General features: G+C 38.8%; 1 protein-coding gene across 7 annotated transcripts in view; it reads left to right on the top strand.

Annotated features, from left to right (window-relative positions):
* The window catches only part of LOC117326600 (cadherin EGF LAG seven-pass G-type receptor 1-like), a 73,452-nt gene extending 55,519 nt beyond the window's left edge, over nt 1-17,933 (top strand). The window contains exons 19-28 of one of the 7 annotated variants that reach the window (XM_033883377.1): nt 1,975-2,146; nt 2,259-2,325; nt 2,811-2,871; nt 3,447-3,532; nt 3,841-3,967; nt 4,810-4,848; nt 7,504-7,620; nt 12,712-14,280; nt 15,683-15,758; nt 15,789-17,933. In XM_033883377.1, coding sequence (XP_033739268.1) covers nt 1,975-2,146; nt 2,259-2,325; nt 2,811-2,871; nt 3,447-3,532; nt 3,841-3,967; nt 4,810-4,848; nt 7,504-7,620; nt 12,712-12,852 — 810 coding nt within the window. In that variant the 3' untranslated portion in view covers nt 12,853-14,280; nt 15,683-15,758; nt 15,789-17,933. Of the gene's footprint in view, nt 1-1,974; nt 2,147-2,258; nt 2,326-2,810; nt 2,872-3,446; nt 3,533-3,840; nt 3,968-4,809; nt 4,849-7,503; nt 7,621-12,711; nt 14,281-15,682 lie in introns of all 7 variants that reach the window. The other 6 variants (XM_033883396.1, XM_033883395.1, XM_033883391.1 and 3 more) reach the window with 6 other exon arrangements.
* The last annotated feature ends 6,095 nt before the right edge of the window (nt 17,934-24,028 follow it).

Genomic DNA, 24,028 nt, shown 5'->3' with positions numbered 1-24,028 from the left:
TTTTGTGTACCTTACAATGTGTACGTGAGGTAATCCCTTGGTAATATTTTGTGTACCTTACAATGTGTACGTGAGGTAATCCCTTGGTAATATTTGATGTACCTTACAATTTGTACGGGAGGTAATCCCTTGGTAATATTTTGTGTACCTTACAATGTGTACGTGAGGTAATCCCTTGGTAATATTTTGTGTACCTTACAATGTGTACGTGAGGTAATCCCTTGGTAATATTTTGTGTACCTTACAATGTGTACGTGAGGTAATCCCTTGGTAATATTTGATGTACCTTACAATTTGTACGGGAGGTAATCCCTTGGTAATATTTTGTGTACCTTACAATGTGTACGTGAGGTAATCCCTTGGTAATATTTTGTGTACCTTACAATGTGTACGTGAGGTAATCCCTTGGTAATATTTTGTGTACCTTACAATGTGTACGTGAGGTAATCCCTTGGTAATATTTTGTGTACCTTACAATGTGTACGTGAGGTAATCCCTTGGTAATATTTTGTGTACCTTACAATGTGTACGTGAGGTAATCCCTTGGTAATATTTGATGTACCTTACAATGTGTACGTGAGGTAATCCCTTGGTAATATTTGATGTACCTTACAATGTGTACGTGAGGTAATCCCTTGGTAATATTTTGTGTACCTTACAATGTGTACGTGAGGTAATCCCTTGGTAATATTTTGTGTACCTTACAATGTGTACGTGAGGTAATCCCTTGGTAATATTTTGTGTACCTTACAATGTGTACGTGAGGTAATCCCTTGGTAATATTTTGTGTACCTTACAATGTGTACGTGAGGTAATCCCTTGGTAATATTTGATGTACCTTACAATGTGTACGTGAGGTAATCCCTTGGTAATATTTGATGTACCTTACAATGTGTACGTGAGGTAATCCCTTGGTAATATTTGATGTACCTTACAATGTGTACGTGAGGTAATCCCTTGGTAATATTTTGTGTACCTTACAATGTGTACGTGAGGTAATCCCTTGGTAATATTTTGTGTACCTTACAATGTGTACGTGAGGTAATCCCTTGGTAATATTTGATGTACCTTACAATGTGTACGTGAGGTAATCCCCTGGTAATATTTGATGTACCTTACAATGTGTACGTGAGGTAATCCCCTGGTAATATTTGATGTACCTTACAATGTGTACGTGAGGTAATCCCTTGGTAATATTTGATGTACCTTACAATGTGTACGTGAGGTAATCCCCTGGTAATATTTGATGTACCTTACAATGTGTACGTGAGGTAATCCCTTGGTAATATTTGATGTACCTTACAATGTGTACGTGAGGTAATCCCCTGGTAATATTTGATGTACCTTACAATGTGTACGTGAGGTAATCCCTTGGTAATATTTGATGTACCTTACAATGTGTACGTGAAGTAATCCCCTGGTAATATTTGATGTACCTTACAATGTGTACGTGAGGTAATCCCCTGGTAATATTTGATGTACCTTACAATGTGTACGTGAGGTAATCCCTTGGTAATATTTGATGTACCTTACAATGTGTACGTGAGGTAATCCCTTGGTAATATTTGATGTACCTTACAATGTGTACGTGAGGTAATCCCTTGGTAATATTTTGATGTACCTTACAATGTGTACGTGAGGTAATCCCTTGGTAATATTTTATGTACCTTACAATGTGTACGTGAGGTAATCCCTTGGTAATATTTTGTGTACCTTACAATGTGTACGTGAGGTAATCCCTTGGTAATATTTGATGTACCTTACAATGTGTACGTGAGGTAATCCCTTGGTAATATTTTGTGTACCTTACAATGTGTACGTGAGGTAATCCCTTGCTAATATTTTGTGTACCTTACAATGTGTACGTGAGGTAATCCCTTGGTAATATTTTGTACGTAAGCCTACGGTCTGTTAAATTCTGTTATGCATTTATTCCCTGCTTTTACATCTTTACTTTACATTTTTACATTCCAGGTCGTGTGCGAGGTGTTTGCTGTCCTAATCCACTATTTCGTACTTTCAACATATTCTTGGTTGATGAACGAAACTTTTAACCTATATACCACAGTGACATACTCTGCACATGCGCAACATCAAGACCTCTCAGATTCCGGCTCTTTCCTGCGCTACACATTTTTAGGATGGAGTAAGTTGTTTTTTTATTGACATTCTGTTACATAAAAAATGAAATAAAAACACTCAAGATGATTTGCTATCCCTGTATGAGAAATAGCTCAAAACCTTTTTTTTCCGTTTAGTCCTTCCAGGCGTGTTTGTTGGTGCTTTTGTTGGATCGCAAGGTGAAACGTACTACGCTAAAGATATGTAAGTACAGAGTTGTAACTGGAAATAAACAAAAGACTGATCACACTAATTACACTTTACTAAATCACTGCTTTGTTATCTTTGTGCATATGTCATTTTTGCGCGGATTTACATATCAAAGTTGAATTCGTTATCCCGGGGCGGAACGTCTAAAGCTGCTCAATAACTGTTACAGCCAAGGTTTTCCACCTGGGAGATTGAACTTGCAATTCATCGAAACATGTCAGTTTTGATATTTTTCTGATTTGCTTTGTAACATAGTTTTGTCATAATACTTTAAAATATAATACATGCTTATCAGATACTCTGCGCTGTTAACGTACGTTTGCCAAATTTTATAAAATATCTCAAATTTTTCATAATTTACAAGTATCTAAACATTTTTGTAACTTTATATCATCCCATTATTACAACAGAAGTATACGATGAAACCCCCTGTACATCGTTATCTATGTTAGTTTGACGTATTCCTTGTGTGATTCTAGGTGTTGGATCGCATGGGACAACCTGTGGTTATTTGTCGGGCCGACACTTGGTATAGTTACGGTGGGTAGAATTCAGTGTTAACGCTGCATACACTGCGATGGAAAATTCTCAACAGAATTGTTTCCTATTGAAAATTGATGTTTTGAGTTAGAGTTGATACACCTCGTAAAACATGCTCTTTGTGTATGATTTATCATTGTTTAATTTTAAATAAAAAGATAGTGAAGAAAAAAAATCAACTACACATAATCCAGAATCATGGAAGTATTACAATAGGAACAACGAGAGATTATTGTAAACAAATTAGGGATTTTAACTCACAGCTGATGAAATATTGTAAACAAATTAGGGATTTTAACTCACAGCTGATGAAATATTGTAAACAAATTAGGGATTTTAACTCACAGCTGATGAAATATTGTAAACAAATCAGGGATTTTAACTCACAGCTGATGACATATTGTAAACAAATCAGGGATTTTAACTCACAGCTGATGAAACTAGGGCAAAGTATAAACGAAGATTAACAATGATATAAGGATACAATACCTTGTATATGTAGTTCTTTACCGAGGGCACGTGTAAACGACTTAGGTAATTATGACATTGTGAGTAACAGTGTCTCTTTTCTTTAGGTGGCAATCATGGTTTTGATATTAACAGCGAAGGAACACAACGAAAACTCGTATACTAAAAGTGAAAAAACCAACAAAGTTCTCACGTAAGTGCTTGGCAAAGGATACAGTAGCCTCAATTATAATAATTAATAAAATGTCACAACATTTCATCATAATAAGTTCTGGGTTATAAACAATTGTAACCACAATATTGATACAGTGTTCTGTAGAGGAAAAACCTCGAATCAATACCTATTCTAAATATATATGATATTTTTTTTTATCTATATCGAGTTAATTATTTAAAAGGGTTATCCTGGCTATTGATCACACGATTTTCTTCTAATCGCAAAGTTTGTGGACTAGCATAACTCATCTTAGCAATACACGGCTGTCATAACTGTTATTGCAGAATACAAATGAAAGGGATGTGGACACAGATTATACTGGTCACAGTTAACTGGTCCTTCGCCTTCCTGTCCCTTAAGATGCACGACTCGATTATCAAGTACCTCTACGCTCTGATGAATGTTTTACAGGTATGGCTCAATATACTGAAATTATCCATGAACAATTCACAATAAAAAAAATGGTTTAGATTTAAACGAAATCGAAACTCTTAATTATTCCTCTCATATACATTGACAGGGGGTTAACCCTGTGTTATCAAGCTGTGATATTTCATATTTAGGGGGTTTACCCTGTGTTTCTTAGCTATTGTATTTTTATTGATAGGGGGTTTACCCTGTGCTATTTAGCTATTCTATTTTCATTGATGGGGGTTTACTCTGTGTGTTTAGCTATTGTATTGTTATTGATAGGGGGTTTACTCTGTGTGTTTTTAGCTATTGTATTGTTATTGATGGGGGGTTTACTCTGTGTGTTTTTAACTATTGTATTGTTATTGATGGGGGTTTACTCTGTGTGTTTCTTAGCTATTGTATTGTTATTGATGGGGGTTTACTCTGTGTGTTTCTTAGCTATTGTATTTTTATTGATGGGGGGTTTACCCTGTGTTTCTTAGCTATTGTATTTTTATTGATGGGGGTTTACCCTGTGTTTCTTAGCTATTGTATTTTTATTGATAGGGTTTTTTTCCCTGTGTTTTTTAGTTATTGTATTTTATTGATGGGGGGTTTACTCTGTGTTTCTTAGCTATTGTATTTTTATTGATAGGGGTTTTTTCCCTGTGTTTTTTTAGCTATTGTATTTTTATTGATAGGGGGTTGGTTTACCCTGTGCTATTCAGCTCTTACATTTCTATTTATAGGTTTACAGTACAAATTGGTCTGACGAAGTGGATGTAATATGTTTTACTACGGGGTAACCCGACACTAAGCTGTGTATCTATAATTATGAATTGCTTTAATGCGTGTTTCAGGCGATGTTTTTCACGGTGTTTAACCTTCTTCATGAAGAGGTGAGTGTTGAAATCTACCTTAGACTAAGTAAATATTATATGTAAGTACAATTAGACACTATTTCGTCAATCCACTGTTTTCACCTTCCAATTAACACCAAAGAAAATGATTAAAGTAGGTGGTAGCGGGATGTGTAACACAGAACTCAGCTTCTACATGTTTATATACAGATAGTAATTATCAAACGTTATTCTCTGTTATAGTGCCTAGGTGTTTGCGGCCGTAGTATCGCTGTGATAATGCCCTTTAAAAGGAGAAATAGAGTTAAATATCATTCTTTTGCTCGAAAAAAGTAGACGATAACTTTGGAGACAGGGGGAAGGGAACAGATACGGAAAATAGATGGAAAGTTGGTTCACATTGATGTTACGTATACACTAGTCGGTATTATACGTGGTCACGTGTCGTATAGGCCTCACTAAAATCTGTATGTTATATAGGTCGCCACGTGTCGTATAAGCCTCACTAAAATCTGTATGTTATATAGGTGGTCACGTGTCGTATAGGCCTCACTAAAATCTGTATGTTATATAGGTGGTCACGTGTCGTATAAGCCTCACTAAAATCTGTATGTTATATAGGTCGCCACGTGTCGTATAGGCCTCACTAAAATCTGTATGTTACATAGGTCGCCACGTGTCGTATAGGCCTCACTAAAATCTGTATGTTACATAGGTCGCCACGTGTCGTATAGGCCTCACTAAAATCTGTATGTTACATAGGTCGCCACGTGTCGTATAGGCCTCACTAAAATCTGTATGTTACATACATTGTAGGTCGCCACGTGTCGTATAGGCCTCACTAAAATATGTACGTCACGTATATAGGTAATATACTAGCGGAAAAAAGACACGCAAGTTAATTTTCGATAGTTATAATTTTACCTGATTCTTTAATGATGTGTTCATGGTGTGGGTTTATCGATTATTTCATCGTTACTGAATATATATTTGATGATTTTTGTTGTCCTATCACAAACGCTAAAACAATGGTACCATACGCCGATTCCTTATCCAAATCAGTAGCGTGTGTGCCCACCCTGGTATCAGTCGCTGCTCTTACTCTCCTTAACATTGACCCCATAAAGGTGTTTATTGTCCTTTGAGGAATATTATTCCGCTCCTGAATAAGGGCCTGTGTGAGTTGAGCGACGGTATATGGGACGTTGACGCCCTTCCTAACCCTCTTGACTTGCTCGCCGCACAAATGCTCAATTGGAGACATAGTTATCCTGACAGTATGGTGGGTGGCCAATCAAGAACTGGAACGTTGTTTTGAGCCAGAAAGTCACGACAAACCCTAGCAATATGGGGCCTAGCGTTGTCCTGATGCAACGTAAGATTTCGTTGATTGATGGATAAGAGGAGGAACGTGTGGGTCTCACGCCCTGAGTCCGGTATCTTACTGCTGTAAGATTACCATTGATTACCACGGTTTTCAGGCTTTGAAATATCCCTGCCTATACCATAACATACCCTCCCCCAAATCTGTCGCTTTCCGTTATGCTAGCGTCAGACTTGTGCTCACCACGACGTCGATAGACACGGTATCGTCCACCAGTATGTTAAGCGTAAAGCGAGACTCGTCAGTGAACAACACGCATCTTCAATAGGCCAAACCAAACCGATGATGTGCAAGTGCAAGCAGCCACTGCATTCGATGTTGGCGTCGCCTCTGCGTAAGTGGCTGACTAACATAGGGACGTCGTAGCCTGAAATGAAACTCCCGCATCCGACTTCTAACCGTTCTTGGACACGCTGGCCGACCATGAGTGCCGACAACTTGACGTGCCGTCTGCGTCGCCGTCTGCAATCGGTGACGGGATATTATTATCTAATGAACACCATATTGCTGGGCTACAAAGCGAATGTCCCTGCATTATCAGAGGAATGGCCCTATACCTATCGACTTAACTCAAACGCGACATTTCGCTGTGCAATTGTTTCTAAAAGAAATGTGTAACTGTTCTGTACTGTTCCAATGTTCGATTTGTAAATATTTACTAGCACAAATGGTTCAAGAGTACCACGGATACACACTTCCTTTGAAACTATGCTGCAGGCATGCAGCGTCGTTGGGGTCAAGTTTGACTGGATTTTAACTTAAGAATATTTTCACAGTGCACAGAGTTAGCTAAGTCGGATATTAAATTGAATTTAGAACACGTGTCTAAAAGTTATATAAGAAAAACCGAACTTGCGTTTCTTTTTAACGCTAGTATATATTAACATTTATTGTTGGTTGTGTTAAGTGGCGGTATGCAAGTGAAAGGGACATGTTTTGTATTATGTATTGTCTTTGATGTTCAGTTATGTTTATTACCTTCACCTCGTTAAAAGACATAATGACATTCTTCTTTCCCGGTCTAATTATTTAGGGGGCCGCGGTGGCCGAGTAGTTAAGGTGTCCCGTCACTTTATCACAAGCCCTCCACCTCTGGGTGGTGAGTTCGAAACCTACATGGGGCAGTTGCCTGTTACTGACCGTAGGCCGGTGATTTTTCTCCGAGTACTCCGGCTTTCCTCACCTCCAAAACTTTGCACGTCCTTAAATGACTCTGGCTGTTAATAGGACGTTAAACAAACCAAACCAAACTAATTATGTATACTTTATCTTTGCACGTTGTTAGACATAATGTCATTGTTCTTTGTCAGATTCGAAATGTACTGAAGGCTAATGAGAAACTTAAGACATTATCAACTCCGGGAATTGATCCAGAAGTAGACGAACGCTCCATCGACTCATTGGCGTCAACACCTCTAGTGGAAAAGGTAGGTGTCTGCACCCTTCTATTGGAAAATATATATACCTGTACCCTCTAAACGGAAAAGGTATATACCTGTACCCTCCAAACGGAAAAGGTATATACCTGTACCCTCCAAACGGGAAAAAATATGTTTGCAACCTTCTAGTGGAAAAGGGAAAGTGTCTCCATCCTCTCAGGTGAAATGGTAGGTGTCTCCACTCTCCGATTGAAAATGATAGGTTTCCCCTCTCTCCGAGTGAAAATGATAGGTTTCCCGTCTCTCCGAGTGAAAATGATAGGTGTCTCCTCTCTCTGAGTGGAAATGGTAGACACCTCCACTCTCCGAGTGGAAAAGGTAGGAAGTAAGTAAATAGTTTATTCAAGTGTCACATGTTTCAATACAATACATAAAATACAGTTTTCATCACTGAGTTATTAAAACACCCGGCCGATTTCGACCTATGAGACACTGTCATATCATCATCTAATAAGAGCTATGCATTAACTAAATTTAAGAAATACATGCTAAAATATTCTAAAGTATTGTCACATTTGCTTACAATATATTACAATTTTAAAATGTACAATAAACCTGATCCAATTCATAAAATATTCAACTATGATAAAATCAGATAAATCTGACACAATTTCTAAAATATCTCACCCTTAAAAGCATTGCCGTCTTCTGTACATTTTATATAAAACAGATGATAATGAGCACTGTAGTGCATTATTATTCATTAAATATATAAGTTTATGTTGGGAGTCAAGCTCAAAAAAAGTAGGATTAAACACTCCTGCTTGCTCCAACAAAGTATTTCTTAAATCATCGTAAAAATCACAATCAATCAGGAAGTGAGTTTCATCTTCAATATGGTTTGAACTACATAATCGACAAACTCGTTCTTGTAATGGAGTTTTTGGAACAGTGTACCGACCGGTCTCTATATTCAATTTTAAGTTACCACAGCGAAATTTCGCTAAACATTTACGGTGGTGCCTACTGATAATCGTGGTGACATAATATTCAGGTGTAACACAATATTTATACTTTCTGTAAGTTCTAAGTTTGTTTCCGTTCTCATTACCAATATCATTCCATAAATCTCTATACCAGTTTCCTCTATCCTCATTACTTAATACTATTTTAGCAATATTTAAACAATGAATTTTATCAACATCATGTATTAAAAAGTCTGTAAGATCACGATCCTGGAGAAATTTCTTAGTTTTGGTTTCCCAACTCTTTGGAGTAGACAGAGACCATGCATGTATCTTATACGTTATTCTGTCCATATCTGTACTACGAAGTCTTAGCCACAATCTACACACTTCAAGTTTTTGTTTCACCATACAGGAATCCCAGCCCATGTCGCCACGCGTTGCGATATTTGATGCGTTTTTTCCACAGCCAAGAAAGTATCTACATGCTCTGTTTTGAACAGTTTGTATAAACTTGTACGTATTTAGGCCCCATATACCCGCGCCGTAAAATAAAACAGGCTCAACCAGCGATTCATACAATGATTTAAAAACTGAATATGTCATTCCACCAGCTAGTATAAATTTAGTATATAGGGCACATAAAGCTCTACCCGCTGATTTTGAGAGTTCACGTGCAGTAATAGTCATATCAAGGTGTTCAGTGAACCATAGTCCTAGGTACCTATAACGGTCCACGGTCGAAATGTCAAGGTCGCCACAGGTAAAGCTCACGAGAGATTGAGGCACCGACGGGTTTCTGAAGTGAATCACTTTGGTTTTTGACTGATTAACCTGTAAGCGCCACTTTCTACACCACTCGCCGAGACTGTCTAACATACGTTGGAGAGAGTGTTCATCCGGGGCCATCAGCGCGATATCATCGGCGTATAGGAGGAGTGAAATGTAAATGTTATCTACCGGTATGCCACAGTTCAGACCATTTATGTCATGCACAAGGTCATTGATGTATATAGAAAAAAGTGTCGGGGAGATATTACAGCCCTGTTTTACCCCTTGTGACACAGTGAACCATTCCGATAGGTGGTTATTAAGTCTCACTGCACATTTAACATCACGATACAAGGCTTGTACTGCTCCCAACATTTTCCCAGAAACACCAATGGATAGCAGCTTGAACCAAAGACATTTTTGGTTTACAGTGTCAAAAGCTTTCCTCGCGTCGACAAAACACACGAATGTCGAAAGTTTAGATAATTTACGGTTATTGACGATACTATACAAGGAGTGTAAATGATCCAAACAGCTCCGCTTTCTTCTAAAACCATTTTGTTCATCGGAAATGACGTTATTTCGCTCTAACCAATTGTTGAGCCGTACTCCAAGAATATCGGTGTAAATTTTACTGGGAATAGACAATATCGATAATCCTCTGTAGCTCAATGGATCCCTGGCATCCTGCGTATCCGGTTTCGGGATTGGATTAATAATAGACTTTGACCATTCCGAAGGAATAACACTGCGCTCAAAACAATATGAAAATATTTTGAACAACATATCAACACAGGCTTTGTTACGAAGGACCTCCGCTGGGATACAATCTGCACCGATGGATTTCCTGAGGTTTGCTCGAAAAACCGCACTTCGAACTTCCTCATAATTAATTGGAATGTTTAACATAGATATATCAATATTACTTTGAAAATTATGCTCCTGTAACTGACGATTTACGTTATCCAAATGTACATCATCAAAACCAGAATCAACAGGCGTCGCATTGTAGAGCGACTCATATTTAGACTTCCAACATCGGAGGACACCCGGAACGTCACAAATTACACTTCCGTCATTGACCACTTCCATTGGAATTTTAGACATTCTATTATTGGCCATGCCAAGCTTTCCTATTTCCCGCCACATTTCACCGGAGTTGGTTTTATGTAAATCATGTAGTTTTGCTTGCTCACTTAGTTGGTACCGACGTTTGGCTTTTCTATTTAAACGATCAAATGTTGATCTTTCACTACAATACACTTCCTTTAGCCGCCTTTTATTAGAATTGCTATGTTTACAACAAAGCCATTCCTTTTCACATTTACACACTATATCCCACTGTTGCTGTAACTCCGTATTCCAGTAAGGCTTCGCTCTAGATTTACCACCCGGACGACGGTTGCCTGACGAGCAGCTTACTTTAATTCTTTTATCCATTTCACCGGACACAAGGGCAATAAAATCCGCATAGGCTGAGTTGACATCGTTCGATGTATGGAGATCGTTGTCGATTTTGTCGATCGTTGCTTGGATGAGATCCCGCGTCGCGTCATCTTGTAAAAAGTCGTGTGGCGTTGTAGACATAATATGACGTTTACGCTCAAGGCCCGGTTCCTCGATAGTTCCGGAAGTGGAATTGCATGTACACATTACCCATTCTAAAATGGAGTGATCCGATGCGCTGTCTGCCACCAAATTGGGTATTTGATTTATCACAGAGGACATGATGTGTACTTTAAAATCTGTGTATTGCGTATACTGTTCGTGTGGCACCACGACATAGTCAACAACGGACCGACCTCTAGTGGACACATGCGTGAAGTTATCATTTGATCCTAGTCTCCCATTTAACATACACATGTTGGTGTCAACTAAAAAGTCGATGAACGCTACACCAAGACGGTTCTCGCCGTCGTCTATATGTGCCCGGGGAGTAACAACATCCACTCCCTCAACATAGTCCGAGAGATCACCAGTTCTGGCATTGAAGTCCCCCGTTATACACACGGATCCCAAATTCTGGAACGAATATACGTTTTCTAACAATGTGCCATAGAATTTATCACTGTCCACGGGTCGTGTAGTTCCTTCTGGAGGAAGGTAACATACACAAAGGTAAAGGTCTCTGTCGATGTTGTTCCTAAATCTCACCCATAGTATATCCTCGTTAGACTTGTCAACAACATCCAATGTATATCTTGCATATAGAGAGTTTTTTTATTAACATTCCTACCCCACCACTTCCACGTCGAGCGTTGCGATGAATAGATGTACGGTTATTTCCTATCCACGTATAACCGTCTAAATTGATAACGTTATTATCACGTAGAAACGTTTCACATAAAGTGAAAACGTCACAATCCATAGAGAGAATAGTAGAGAACCGGAAACGAGAATTATCATTGTCACTCATAGATAGACCACCAACATTCCAGAAAGCGAGTCGGAATCTGTCCTACCTCCTGAAAACACGTCGGTTTTCTCCGTTATCCCGCCAGCGTTGTCCGTGTGGTGATTGGCTCCTCCGCCCCTGGGGATCTTGCCTCGGTGGAGACCGTCCACCCTGGAACCGACCAGGATTCCGTTGTGGCCCATGGCCGGGGGTTGCTTCACCGAAACCATCTCTGTTTGTTTTAACTACGCGGTTACCGATAAGTTTGAGGTCCCGTTCCTTCCCTACCTCCTTGATAATTGTTCGAAGATTGGACTGAGTGTTAAGTTCCTCTCTGGAAAGCACATGGTCAATGTACACATTTTTATAGTTCCGTGTTGACCGGAGAACTTGCTTGGTTTTCATAACGTCTTCTTTTTGTTTCTGTGTGTGAAATGTTACCATCACAATACCAGGTTTGTCACCTCTGGAAGCTTTCCGCTGAGCAGTTTTTACGTTTATACTAGCCAGTTTTAATCCGTCGCGGACCATCGAGTTCACCTTTCGCAGGGTTATCGCCGCTCCGTTCTCCGACGTCTCGTCCCTTTCTTCGTGCAGATTTCGTATTATCACACTACATGTTTTTGTATCAGCTGGCGTTTTCACTACGGCAGCAAAAGTTTGTTCTATATGTGTTATTTTGTTCTTGAACTCACTTAACTCATTGTTCATGTGGTAGGTATCCCCACTCTCCGAGTGGAAATGGTCGGTGTCCCCACTCTCCGAGTGGAAATGGTCGGTGTCCCCACTCTCCTGGTGGAAATTGCATATTTATCCACTGCACTCTTTATATCGTAGTTCTTGACCAATTTCCATGAAATAATGATAATTGTAATAATAAAATCGTGTTTGAAGCAAAAAAAAAATCGCAGGTTGGAATCATAGGTTAGATATTGTCTGGAAATAACGAACTTTTGAAAGGCAGATTACGGAAAGAAAATTGATAACTATGCTTCACTGTATTTTCAGGACATTAAAGAAGCACTGCCTTTGGAGAAAAAGCGCATGGGTAGAGATCGTACTCGTGAAAGAAAATCCCAGATCGAGGCTAGTAGTGAGGAAGAGATCGAGCGGGAAGGATCGGACTGTGAAATGATTACTAGCCTATGAGCTCCGGTGCTGAATATCACAGGAACATTTGTGTACTGACTATAATACTAAAGCATGAATGATCAATACAATATAAATGCCAGTCCAATGTATGAGAACTGACGTGTGTAACTTGGCCAGTGGTATCTCATATATTATTAACTGATACACGACCAGAACAATAATAAGTGAGATAAACTCGCTAATTGCCTGTCTGTTTCAGCTTAAATCATTTAGGGAATCACTATAACCTCGTCTTCATGTACAAATTGTTTATATATTTTAAAATGTTTCATTACGTGACATTAAGTGTATACCACGTGACATGTATGTTTCATTTGGTACAATCGTTGACGTATAACCTCCGCGGTGATGTATAAACCGTATTAAAACATTGAGTGTTTTAAACTCATACCCCAGTATCCACAGCACACATCCTGCCAAATACAATTTGTATATGTACGATTATTACTTCCTAGGTAAACGTAGTGTTTAATATTCTAGTCGACTTGAGTAAACTGTGGCGGTCAAATCCTAAAGATCACTTGGTACTGTTTCTGTTTCGAAACAACATTGATAAGGTTTTATACACTTTGTATACATACATATATGTATACATCAATTAATAGTGTTGAGATATTGAGATTGATACAGACACGAATGTAAGTATTAGACATAAATAATTGTGTAGTATATGTTTGAGAATAGATCTATATTTAGCAGATACAGAATAAGTAATTATTAGTACGAATGGGAATGGAGCTAGCTATTTATCAACTATTGATGTCTATACCGGACGCTGTAGAAGAATTGTGTATGTCAGAGTGTGACCGGCGTGGCTGTGGACGCTGTTCTAGGTAGACACACAGTCCACTAGGTAGAGATGTTCTACTAGGTAGACTGTCCTAGGTATACAGTACACCAGGTAGACTATCCTAGGTATACAGTACACTAGGTAGACTGTCCTAGGTATACAGTACACTAGGTAGACTGTCCTAGGTATACAGTACACTAGGTAGACTGTCCTAGGTACACAGTACACTAGGTAGACTGTCCTAGGTATACAGTACACTAGGTAGACTGTCCTAGGTATACAGTACACTAGGTAGACTGTCCTAGGTACAAAGTTCACTAGGTAGACTGTCCTAGGTACACAGTACACTAGGTAGACTGTCCTAGGTATACAGTACACTAGGTAGACTGTCCTAGGTACACAGTACACTAGGTAGACTGTCCTAGGTATACAGTACACTAGGTAGACTGTCCTAGGTATACAGTACACTAGGTAGACTGTCCTAGGTATACAGTACACTAGGTAGACTGTCCTAGGTACAAAGTTCACTAGGTAGACTGTCCTAGGTACACAGTACATTAGGTAGACTGTCCTAGGTATACAGTACACTAGGTAGACTGTCCTAGGTATACAGTACACCAGGTAGACTGTCCTAGGTATACAGTACACCAGGTAGACTGTCCTAGGTACATATTACACTAGGTAGACTGTCCTAGGTATACAGTACACTAGGTAGACTGTCCTAGGTATACAGTACACTAGGTAGACTGTCCTAGGTACAAAGTTCACTAGGTAGACTGTCCTAGGTATACAGTACACTAGGTAGACTGTCCTAGGTATACAGTACACTAGGTAGACTGTCCTAGGTATACAGTACACTAGGTAGACTGTCCTAGGTACACAGTACACTAGGTAGACTGTCCTAGGTATACAGTACACTAGGTAGACTGTCCTAGGTATACAGTACACTAGGTAGACTGTCCTAGGTACAAAGTTCACTAGGTAGACTGTCCTAGGTATACAGTACACTAGGTAGACTGTCCTAGGTATACAGTACACTAGGTAGACTGTCCTAGGTATACAGTACACTAGGTAGACTGTCCTAGGTATACAGTACACTAGGTAGACTGTCCTAGGTACACAGTACATTAGGTAGACTGTCCTAGGTATACAGTACACTAGGTAGACTGTCCTAGGTATACAGTACACTAGGTAGACTGTCCTAGGTATACAGTACACTAGGTAGACTGTCCTAGGTATACAGTACACCAGGTAGACTATCCTAGGTATACAGTACACTAGGTAGACTGTCCTAGGTATACAGTACACTAGGTAGACTGTCCTAGGTACACAGTACACTAGGTAGACTATCCTAGGTATACAGTACACTAGGTAGACTGTCCTAGGTATACAGTACACTAGGTAGACTGTCCTAGGTATACAGTACACCAGGTAGACTGTCCTAGGTATACAGTACACCAGGTAGACTATCCTAGGTATACAGTACACTAGGTAGACTGTCCTAGGTATACAGTACACTAGGTAGACTGTCCTAGGTATACAGTACACCAGGTAGACTATCCTAGGTATACAGTACACTAGGTAGACTGTCCTAGGTATACAGTACACTAGGTAGACTGTCCTAGGTACACAGTACACTAGGTAGACTGTCCTAGGTACACAGTACACTAGGTAGACTGTCCTAGGTACATATTACACTAGGTAGACTGTCCTAGGTACACAGTACACTAGGTAGACTGTCCTAGGTACACAGTACATTAGGTAAACTGTCCTAGGTACACAGTACACTAGGTAGACTGTCCTAGGTAGGGGGCCGCGGTGGCCGAGTGGTTAAGGTGTCCCGACACTTTAACACTAGCCCTCCACCCCTGGGTTGCGAGTTCGAAACCTACGTGGGGCAGTTGCCAGGTACTGACTGTAGGCCGGTGGTTTTTCTCCGGGTACTCCGGCTTTCCTCCACCTCCAAAACCTGGCACGTCCTTAAATGACCCTGGCTGTTAATAGGACGTTAAACAAAAACAAACCAAACTGTCCTAGGTATACAGTACACTAGGTAGACTGTCCTAGGTACACAGTACACTAGGTAGACTGTCCTAGGTACACAGTACACTAGGTAGACTGTCCTAGGTACACAGTACACTAGGTAGACTATCTTAGGTACACAGTTCACTAGGTAGACAGTGCCCTAGTGAGATACACAGTGTCATGGGTAGGCGTTTGCCCTAGCTAGGAATACAGTGTATCCTTGGTAGGCGTTGCCCTAGTTAGGTACACAAGGCACAGACAGTAGACGGCGCTCCAACCAATATACAATGCGCTAGGTACGTACAAAGTATCGTCAGTAGACAATGATCGAACCAATATACAATGCGCTAGGTACGTACACAGTATCGTCAGTAGACAATGCTCTAACTAGTAGACATCGCGCTTGGTACGTACACAGTATCGTCAGTAGACAATGATCGAACCAATATACATTGCACTAGGTACGTACACAGTATCGTCAGTAGACAATGCTTTAACTAGTAGACATCGCGCTAGGTACGTACACAGTATCGTCAGTAGACAATGATCGAACCAATATACAATGCGCTAGGTACGTACACAGTATCGTCAGTAGATATTGCACTAGGTACATACACAGTATCGTCAGTAGACAATGCTCTAACTAGTAGACATCGCGCTTGGTAAGTACACAGTATCGTCAGTAGACAATGATCGAACCAATATACATTGCACTAGGTACGTACACAGTATCGTCAGTAGATATTGCACTAGGTACGTACACAGTATCGTCAGTAGACAATGCTCTAACCAGTAGACATCGCGCTTGGTACGTACACAGTATCGTCAGTAGACAATGCTCTAACCAGTAGACATTGTGCTTGGTACGTACACAGTATCGTCAGTAGACATTGCACTAGGTACGTACACAGTATCGTCAGTAGATAATGTTCTAACCAGTAGACATTAGACACTAGATAGATACCTGCTTAGTGTAACATTAACACAAGTGTCAATTGATCTCCATATAAACAGCTTTATATATATATTATTGATTTGTGTATATGCTTTACACAAGGGAGAAGATGTTTATCTCGTGTAAACATTATATTATGTATCCAAGTGAGCGTGTTATACACAGTAAAAGTTCTCATCGGTGCCTTCAATATACCTAGAGGTACTTTATACAGGTAACAGTCACCATAAGTAACAAGGAATAAAAAATACGCTCTGTACAATGTATTTGTGACTTTAAGGTAATATTACTTTTATTTAGCTCTTGCGAGGAACCAACAGGTCACCAGGTACTGACCGTAGGCCGGTGGTTTTTCTCCGGGTACTATCCAACTTCAAAACCTGGCACGTCTTTAAATGACCCTGGCTGTTGATAGGACGTTAAACAAAAACAAACCAAACCAACAGGTCATGCCTAGTGGTTTCCCCAGGGCGAGGTCGACACTAACGGGGATGACTATCAATATCTTGCGTAGCTTGTACAGAGGACTTCGGGTACATAAACCCCCGAACTATTGGATGCTGAATGTATCTTAATGATCTGACATATTGTGTTATCATTCGTTAAGATCTAATATCATTTTCTTCCACGTCAAACAGTTATACAAATAATGCTGAAATGGTACGAAATGCCAAACATTATGTAGATTTGTAGCTGGTACTGACTGAACGAGAAGCAACTATCAGCCAGTGACACTACGACACCTGTAATTGAAACACCAATGAAGTATTGTGTCGTAAATTTAGTTAAAATGTCATTGCAGCCTGTTTTATCGACCAAGGTAATTAAGACATGCATGTGATTGTTAGGGTGCGTCATCCTCCAGTGTTGTACCACGAGTAGTGTGTTTTAAGTGTGTGTTATTGTGTGGGGAAATGGATGTGAGTGTGTGGGAAGATGTAGGTGTGGAAGGTGTTAATCATGAGAGGGTATTAAGGTGTGAGTGGGAGAGCGCTATAATGGGTGGTCATTGGAAGTGTTAATATACAGGTGCCAGTGAAATTCATTCGTGGAAACATAGACATGTAAATAGTTGCTTGTGTCGGCTCTACGTATATATGTGTTAATAGTTAAACTGATTGATAGGTCTGAAATTATCTAATTGAATGCTCCACGTCGGGGGATCTTACAAATATTGACGTCGCTAACAAAGTCCTAACAAATACATGTCATATTGTGTGCTTTTTCGATCGTTTCGTTGTGACCATTATCATCATGTATGCTATGTTATTAGAATAATTGTATAAAATAAACAGTTGTGCATTTTTATTCCTTCGTAAATATGTTCATTTAAATACTATCTATCCTTAGCCTTTGTCTGGGTATTGTCTGGCGTGTTGGAATGCTGAGTTCGGTTAATACACAGATACATACCGTATAATTATGTATCCCCATGGCACGACATACACTACAGTAATAGAAAGTTATTGTCCCATAATTCTCACAGGAAGGCAGACAAATTGAATAACGCGCGTTAGCGATAGTTTGATAGAAACCTATTTTAAATCTATAACAGTGTCCTACCATTCCAAAGGTTGGCTTTCGTTCCACAAAATAAGACCAATGCCTGTGTTAAGTTCTGGATCATTTTTATTTACGACACATACATCATCATAAGTATGACGATCATGCAGGCTCTTCAAAACAGAAATATAAAATATAATATAGGTACGTTGGACTATCACAGTCTATATAATGATTTACACTACGTATTATTTTATCTAACACAACATTATACATTATAACTTACATTGACAATACAGATCACCACAATTGTAAATTTGATAATAACAGGAAAGCCGACATCGGACCAATCAATAGTTATAGTTATTTATTTAAACATATTTTATTCGAATAAACAAATGGATTGGGCACAAGTTATAACAACGTATAAAAGCCTTCTCCTCAACTATTGTATTACAACTCTGGTGATAACGACATTCATTGCATTTCTGTCACTGAAATATAGAAATTTATCAAACAAATAAAACTTTTATTTTCACTGCAGCGATGAGCAGTGAAAATATAAGATTTTACAGTGAAAATATAAGTTTTGGAGTGAAAATATAAGTTTTCCGTTTTTGACCAAACAGAGCGGACCTTTGTATTCTCGTGTTTTGCACTCATGCAAATATCGATATTCTGTCATACTCGTGAAATATATGTTATATTAAACGGGAAACCATTCAATATCCTCTATATACATAACTGATAATAATTAAATTGAGTTAAAGAAAGGAGCTTAGCAAAAGTAAGACAAGAGTATATTGAAAGACGACAGGGAAGATAATAGATGAAGTGTACTTCGAATGATTCAAAGGGTTCATCTAAGTTATGTATGATTTCAAACCAGTTAGACTTAAACTACTACATGACATACACATTCTGTTAATCCCTCCTCTGGTCACCAATAAATTTGGCTATATTAATATAAACGACTTCTTCTCTGAAACCAAGCAAAGGATATCGCTCCTATTTGCCTGGTAGCATCACTATGGGATGAGGATTCAAAATTGTACAAATGGTGGGGCTGACCCCCTGGGGGCCTGAGGGCGGGGCCAAAATGGGTCAATATACCTATATTTATATTAACGACTTCTTCTCTGAAACCAAGCAATGGATATTGCTCATATTTGCCTGGTAGCATCACTATGGGGTGGGAATTCAAAATTGTACAAATGACGGGGTTGACCCCCCAGGGGCCTGAGGGGCGGGGCCAAATGTGGTCAATTGGGCTATATTGATATAAACGACTTCTTCTCTGAAACCGAGCAATGGATATTGCTCATATTTGCCTGGTAGCATCACTATGGGGTGGGGATTCAAAATTGTACAAATGGTGAGGCTGACCCCACGGGGGCCTGAGGGGCGGGGCCAAGAGGGGTCAATTTGGCTAAATTGATATGAACAACTTCTCCTCTGAAATCAAGCAATAGATATTGCTCGTATTTGACTGTGAGCATCCCTTTGGGGTCAGGGTTCAAAATTGTACAAATGATGGGGCCGACCTCCCTGGGTGCTGAGGGGCGGGGCCATAAGGGGTCAATTCGGCTAAATTGATATGAACAACTTCTTCTATGAAACAGCTCATATTTGACTGGTAGCATCCTTTTGGGTAGGGATTCAAAATTTTATAACGGAAGGAACTGACCCCGGGGTGCAGAGGGCGGGGTCAAAAGGGGTCAATTGGTTTAAACAACTTCTTTTCTGAAACTAAGCAATGGATATCGCTCACATTTGTATGGTAGCATCAGGGGTTGCGCCAAAAGTCAATTTCATTTCATGGATTAATGCATTTTTTGGCATAAAAACCTCACGTACCCATATAAAATGCCTATGATATGTTGACATAGCAATACCAGTGACAAATATACTTAATCATCATTCTTGTTTCATATCTCATGAAATCCAGGTGAGCGATACAGGCCCTCTGGGCCTCTTGTTTATGTTCCTGCACTGTGGACATTGGATAAAATAATGATGAGTTTTTACAGGGTTAGCCATTGGCGAAAGAAGGCGAGGTAGTTAAAAGAAACACGACGGCTTATTATGTATCGGATTTATGGCAGTTTTCAATATGCCAACTGTAGCCTGATTCCTTGTAGTTTTAGAAAGATTGTTCCAGATTTCTGTAATTGCTGGTATGAAAGAAGATCTAGTACTAGTTAGGCTATAGTTATGCATGGTATAAGTGCTGTTATTTCATAGAGGATATGGAATTCTATCAACTACTAAACCTAGTACCGTATAAAGATATGATAGAGTACATTTTGTAAAATAAAGTAAGATTTCTTCGTTCTTTTCTAATTTTTAGAGTACCTTATCCGATATGAAAAAAAAACAGAGACTGAGTACTGGCATATACCGGCAACCCAGATATAGCAGCGTCCATTTGAAGTTTTTCTACGAAATAAATGTTAAATTTTGAAAATCCACTCGAAAGTTCATACGCGTATTCCTTGATAGATAGAATGAATTTACTAAGAATTTTCCTGTTCACTAGAAATTTTAATTGTATTTCAGCCTTTTTTTTTATTGATGCACTTTTGTTAATATTTTCAACATGGTCACCCCATTCAGCTTTAACACTGAAGGTACCCTTATATGCTTATGGTTATCAGAAACTTTTAGAATGCTGTCACCAAACAGGAACTTCAGATCTTGAGTTTTTTTATGTGAGAAATATTTGAGAAAAAGATCTGTTTTATTGGATGAAAAGTTACTACCCATTGATTGGACCATTTATATATTGGAGATCATGATTCATCACTTGATCAATTTCGTTGTAAGGATTAGAACCAAATATCAAAGAAGTATCATCAAATTTTCAGAAATATCATCGATATAGATAAAGAATAAAAATGAGACCGATCACCGAGCCTTGACTTTAAGAAACTTTATTTTTCAAAAACTGACATTTCGAAAAAGAATCACAAATACAAAATTTTCGTTGTTTTGAAAAATTGTTGATCCGTGATAATTGACAAAACAGTGTGTGTATGTTCCTCCATTGTGGATATGTTTGACAGTTACTCGTTTAAAAACATGTCCTATAGCTTAGAGTAATAATGTAATTTGAAGGCAGACGTTGATCTCTTTTTTTTTTTCATTCGAGAACATTACTATGGTTCGTGTCCACAAAGTCGAGTATATAACATTTAGACAAGGACATTAATATGGTTCGTGTCCACAAAGTCGAGTATATAACATTTAGACAAGGACATTAATATGGTTCGTGTCCACAAAGTCGAGTATATAACATTTAGACAAGGACATTACTATGGTTCGTGTCCACAAAGTCGAGTATATAACATTTAGACAAGGACATTACTATGGTTCGTGTCCACAAAGTCGAGTATATAACATTTAGACAAGGACATTACTATGGTTCGTGTCCACAAAGTCGAGTATATAACATTTAGACAAGGACATTACTATGGTTCGTGTCCACAAAGTCGAGTATATAACATTTAGACAAGGACATTACTATGGTTCGTGTCCACAAAGTCGAGTATATAACATTTAGACAAGGACATTACTATGGCTGGTGTCCACAAAGTCGAGTATAACATTTAGACAAGGACATTACTATGGCTGGTGTCCACAAAGTCGAGTATATAACATTTAGACAAGAACATTACTATGGTTCGTGTCCACAAAGTCGAGTATATAACATTTAGACAAGGACATTACTATGGCTGGTGTCCACAAAGTCGAGTATATAACATTTAGACAAGGACATTACTATGGTTCGTGTCCACAAAGTCGAGTATATAACATTTAGACAAGGACATTACTATGGTTCGTGTCCACAAAGTCGAGTATATAACATTTAGACAAGGACATTACTATGGTTCGTGTCCACAAAGTCGAGTATATAACATTTAGACAAGGACATTACTATGGCTGGTGTCCACAATGTCGAGTATATAACATTTAGACAAGGACATTACTATGGTTCGTGTCCACAAAGTCGAGTATATAACATTTAGACAAGGACATTACTATGGTTCGTGTCCACAAAGTCGCGTATATAACATTTAGACAAGGACATTACTATGGTTCGTGTCCACAAAGTCGAGTATATAACATTTAGACAAGGACATTACTATGGTTCGTGTCCACAAAGTCGAGTATATAACATTTAGACAAGGACATTACTATGGTTCGTGTCCACAAAGTCGAGTATATAACATTTAGACAAGGACATTACTATGGCTGGTGTCCACAAAGTCGAGTATATAACATTTAGACAAGGACATTACTATGGCTGGTGTCCACAAAGTCGAGTATATAACATTTAGACAAGGACATTACTATGGCTGGTGTCCACAAAGTCGAGTATATAACATTTAGACAAGGACATTACTATGGTTCGTGTCCACAAAGTCGAGTATATAACATTTAGACAAGGACATTACTATGGCTGGTGTCCACAAAGTCGCGTATGTAATATTTGGACAATGACATATTGAAGGTTTATATATATATTTGCGCTATGTTGTAACTGATGGTAACTAATACCATCTGTACCAGGAGCCTTACCTCATTTTAATACTTCCAACACATCTTTACTATTAGTTTAAGATTCAAGGGATGGAACTATAGCTTACTTTCGTCTTCGTTTATGATAGGAAAACAATATTAAGAAGCCAAGCCTTAAAAAAATCGCCATATTCTACATCTGATTAAGGATCAGTCTTCATTTATCAAACGTTTACTGATAACACTTTAAATCGATTAAACAGTTTGTATGGCTCTAGTGAAGGCGTTATTTTGACCGCCTGACACACTGGGATGAGTATACTTTCCACTCGGGCGATTTACAAAGATTGGGTAGAGTCGGACCGTTTAAAGGATAATGTTACATTGAGTGTGACTATAAATGAGCATATCTAAAGCATTATGAGCAAAATCTGGGATTAATTTGAGGCTTGAATTAGGGATATTACCCTGTGTTTTTGCTGAAAATCTCCTGAAATTCTCAAAGTCTGAATGTGAATGAGGCCTATTATGTTGATCTAGAAAAGTCCCATTCATATCCTCCAAAACTCGTATAATCTCTGATGCATGCTATTTCTGACCCATGATTATTCCTGAAAAATCAGCCTATTTAAAAAAAAAAAATTCAACATAGGCTTAATGTCCGTTTGGGTTAGGCCTACAGGATCGGACAGAAGAGGGCACTGCAATTCTTTTAAATACGCACAGATTGATGCCAAGCTGGTCAAATTCATGGACAAAGGAAACATGTTATTTGGTAGTTCCATTGAGTCCAACTTGAGTAGAAATTGTACAAAACTATTTAGTATATAATATACAAGTATATCTACTGAAGCATCACGTGACACAGGGAAACCCCCGTAACCCCAAAAAGATCATCATCGGATACCCACGATTTATTATTGCACTACTTTATAAGTGTAGCGTAGCGTAGTGCCATCAATCCGAAGATGTAGTACGATAGAAAGTTACATTATAGAATATTTAATTCAGAGCTGCATGCGGTACTATTAAACATGTTAATAAGACAAGATGAGCTTAAATCTTAGTAGATAACGTGCCACCACCCGACCGAAAAACATGGGACAGTTGGAGTGACAGGGACGGGAACACTAACGTAACTGGCCATTTTATGGGGATCTGCTGCAGTCGATAGTTTCTCTGAAACCCTACTTGTCGTTACTTGGATCGGTATACCAATATCCCGATTAGGTCACACACAGTACATTTTTTTTAGTTGGTGGAATATTTATTATGCATCAAAATCATATTGTTCGTTTTCGTCAAGAGTAGAAGATTATGTGTTTATTCTGTAAGGTAAGTTATTGATGTCTATACAATGATATAACGCCAGTTTGGTT

Source organism: Pecten maximus, chromosome 1, assembly GCF_902652985.1.
Source record: "Pecten maximus chromosome 1, xPecMax1.1, whole genome shotgun sequence".
Classification (NCBI taxonomy): domain Eukaryota; kingdom Metazoa; phylum Mollusca; class Bivalvia; order Pectinida; family Pectinidae; genus Pecten; species Pecten maximus.
The sequence above is the reverse complement of the archived record's forward strand: the minus strand, read 5'-3'. Positions and strand labels throughout refer to the sequence as shown.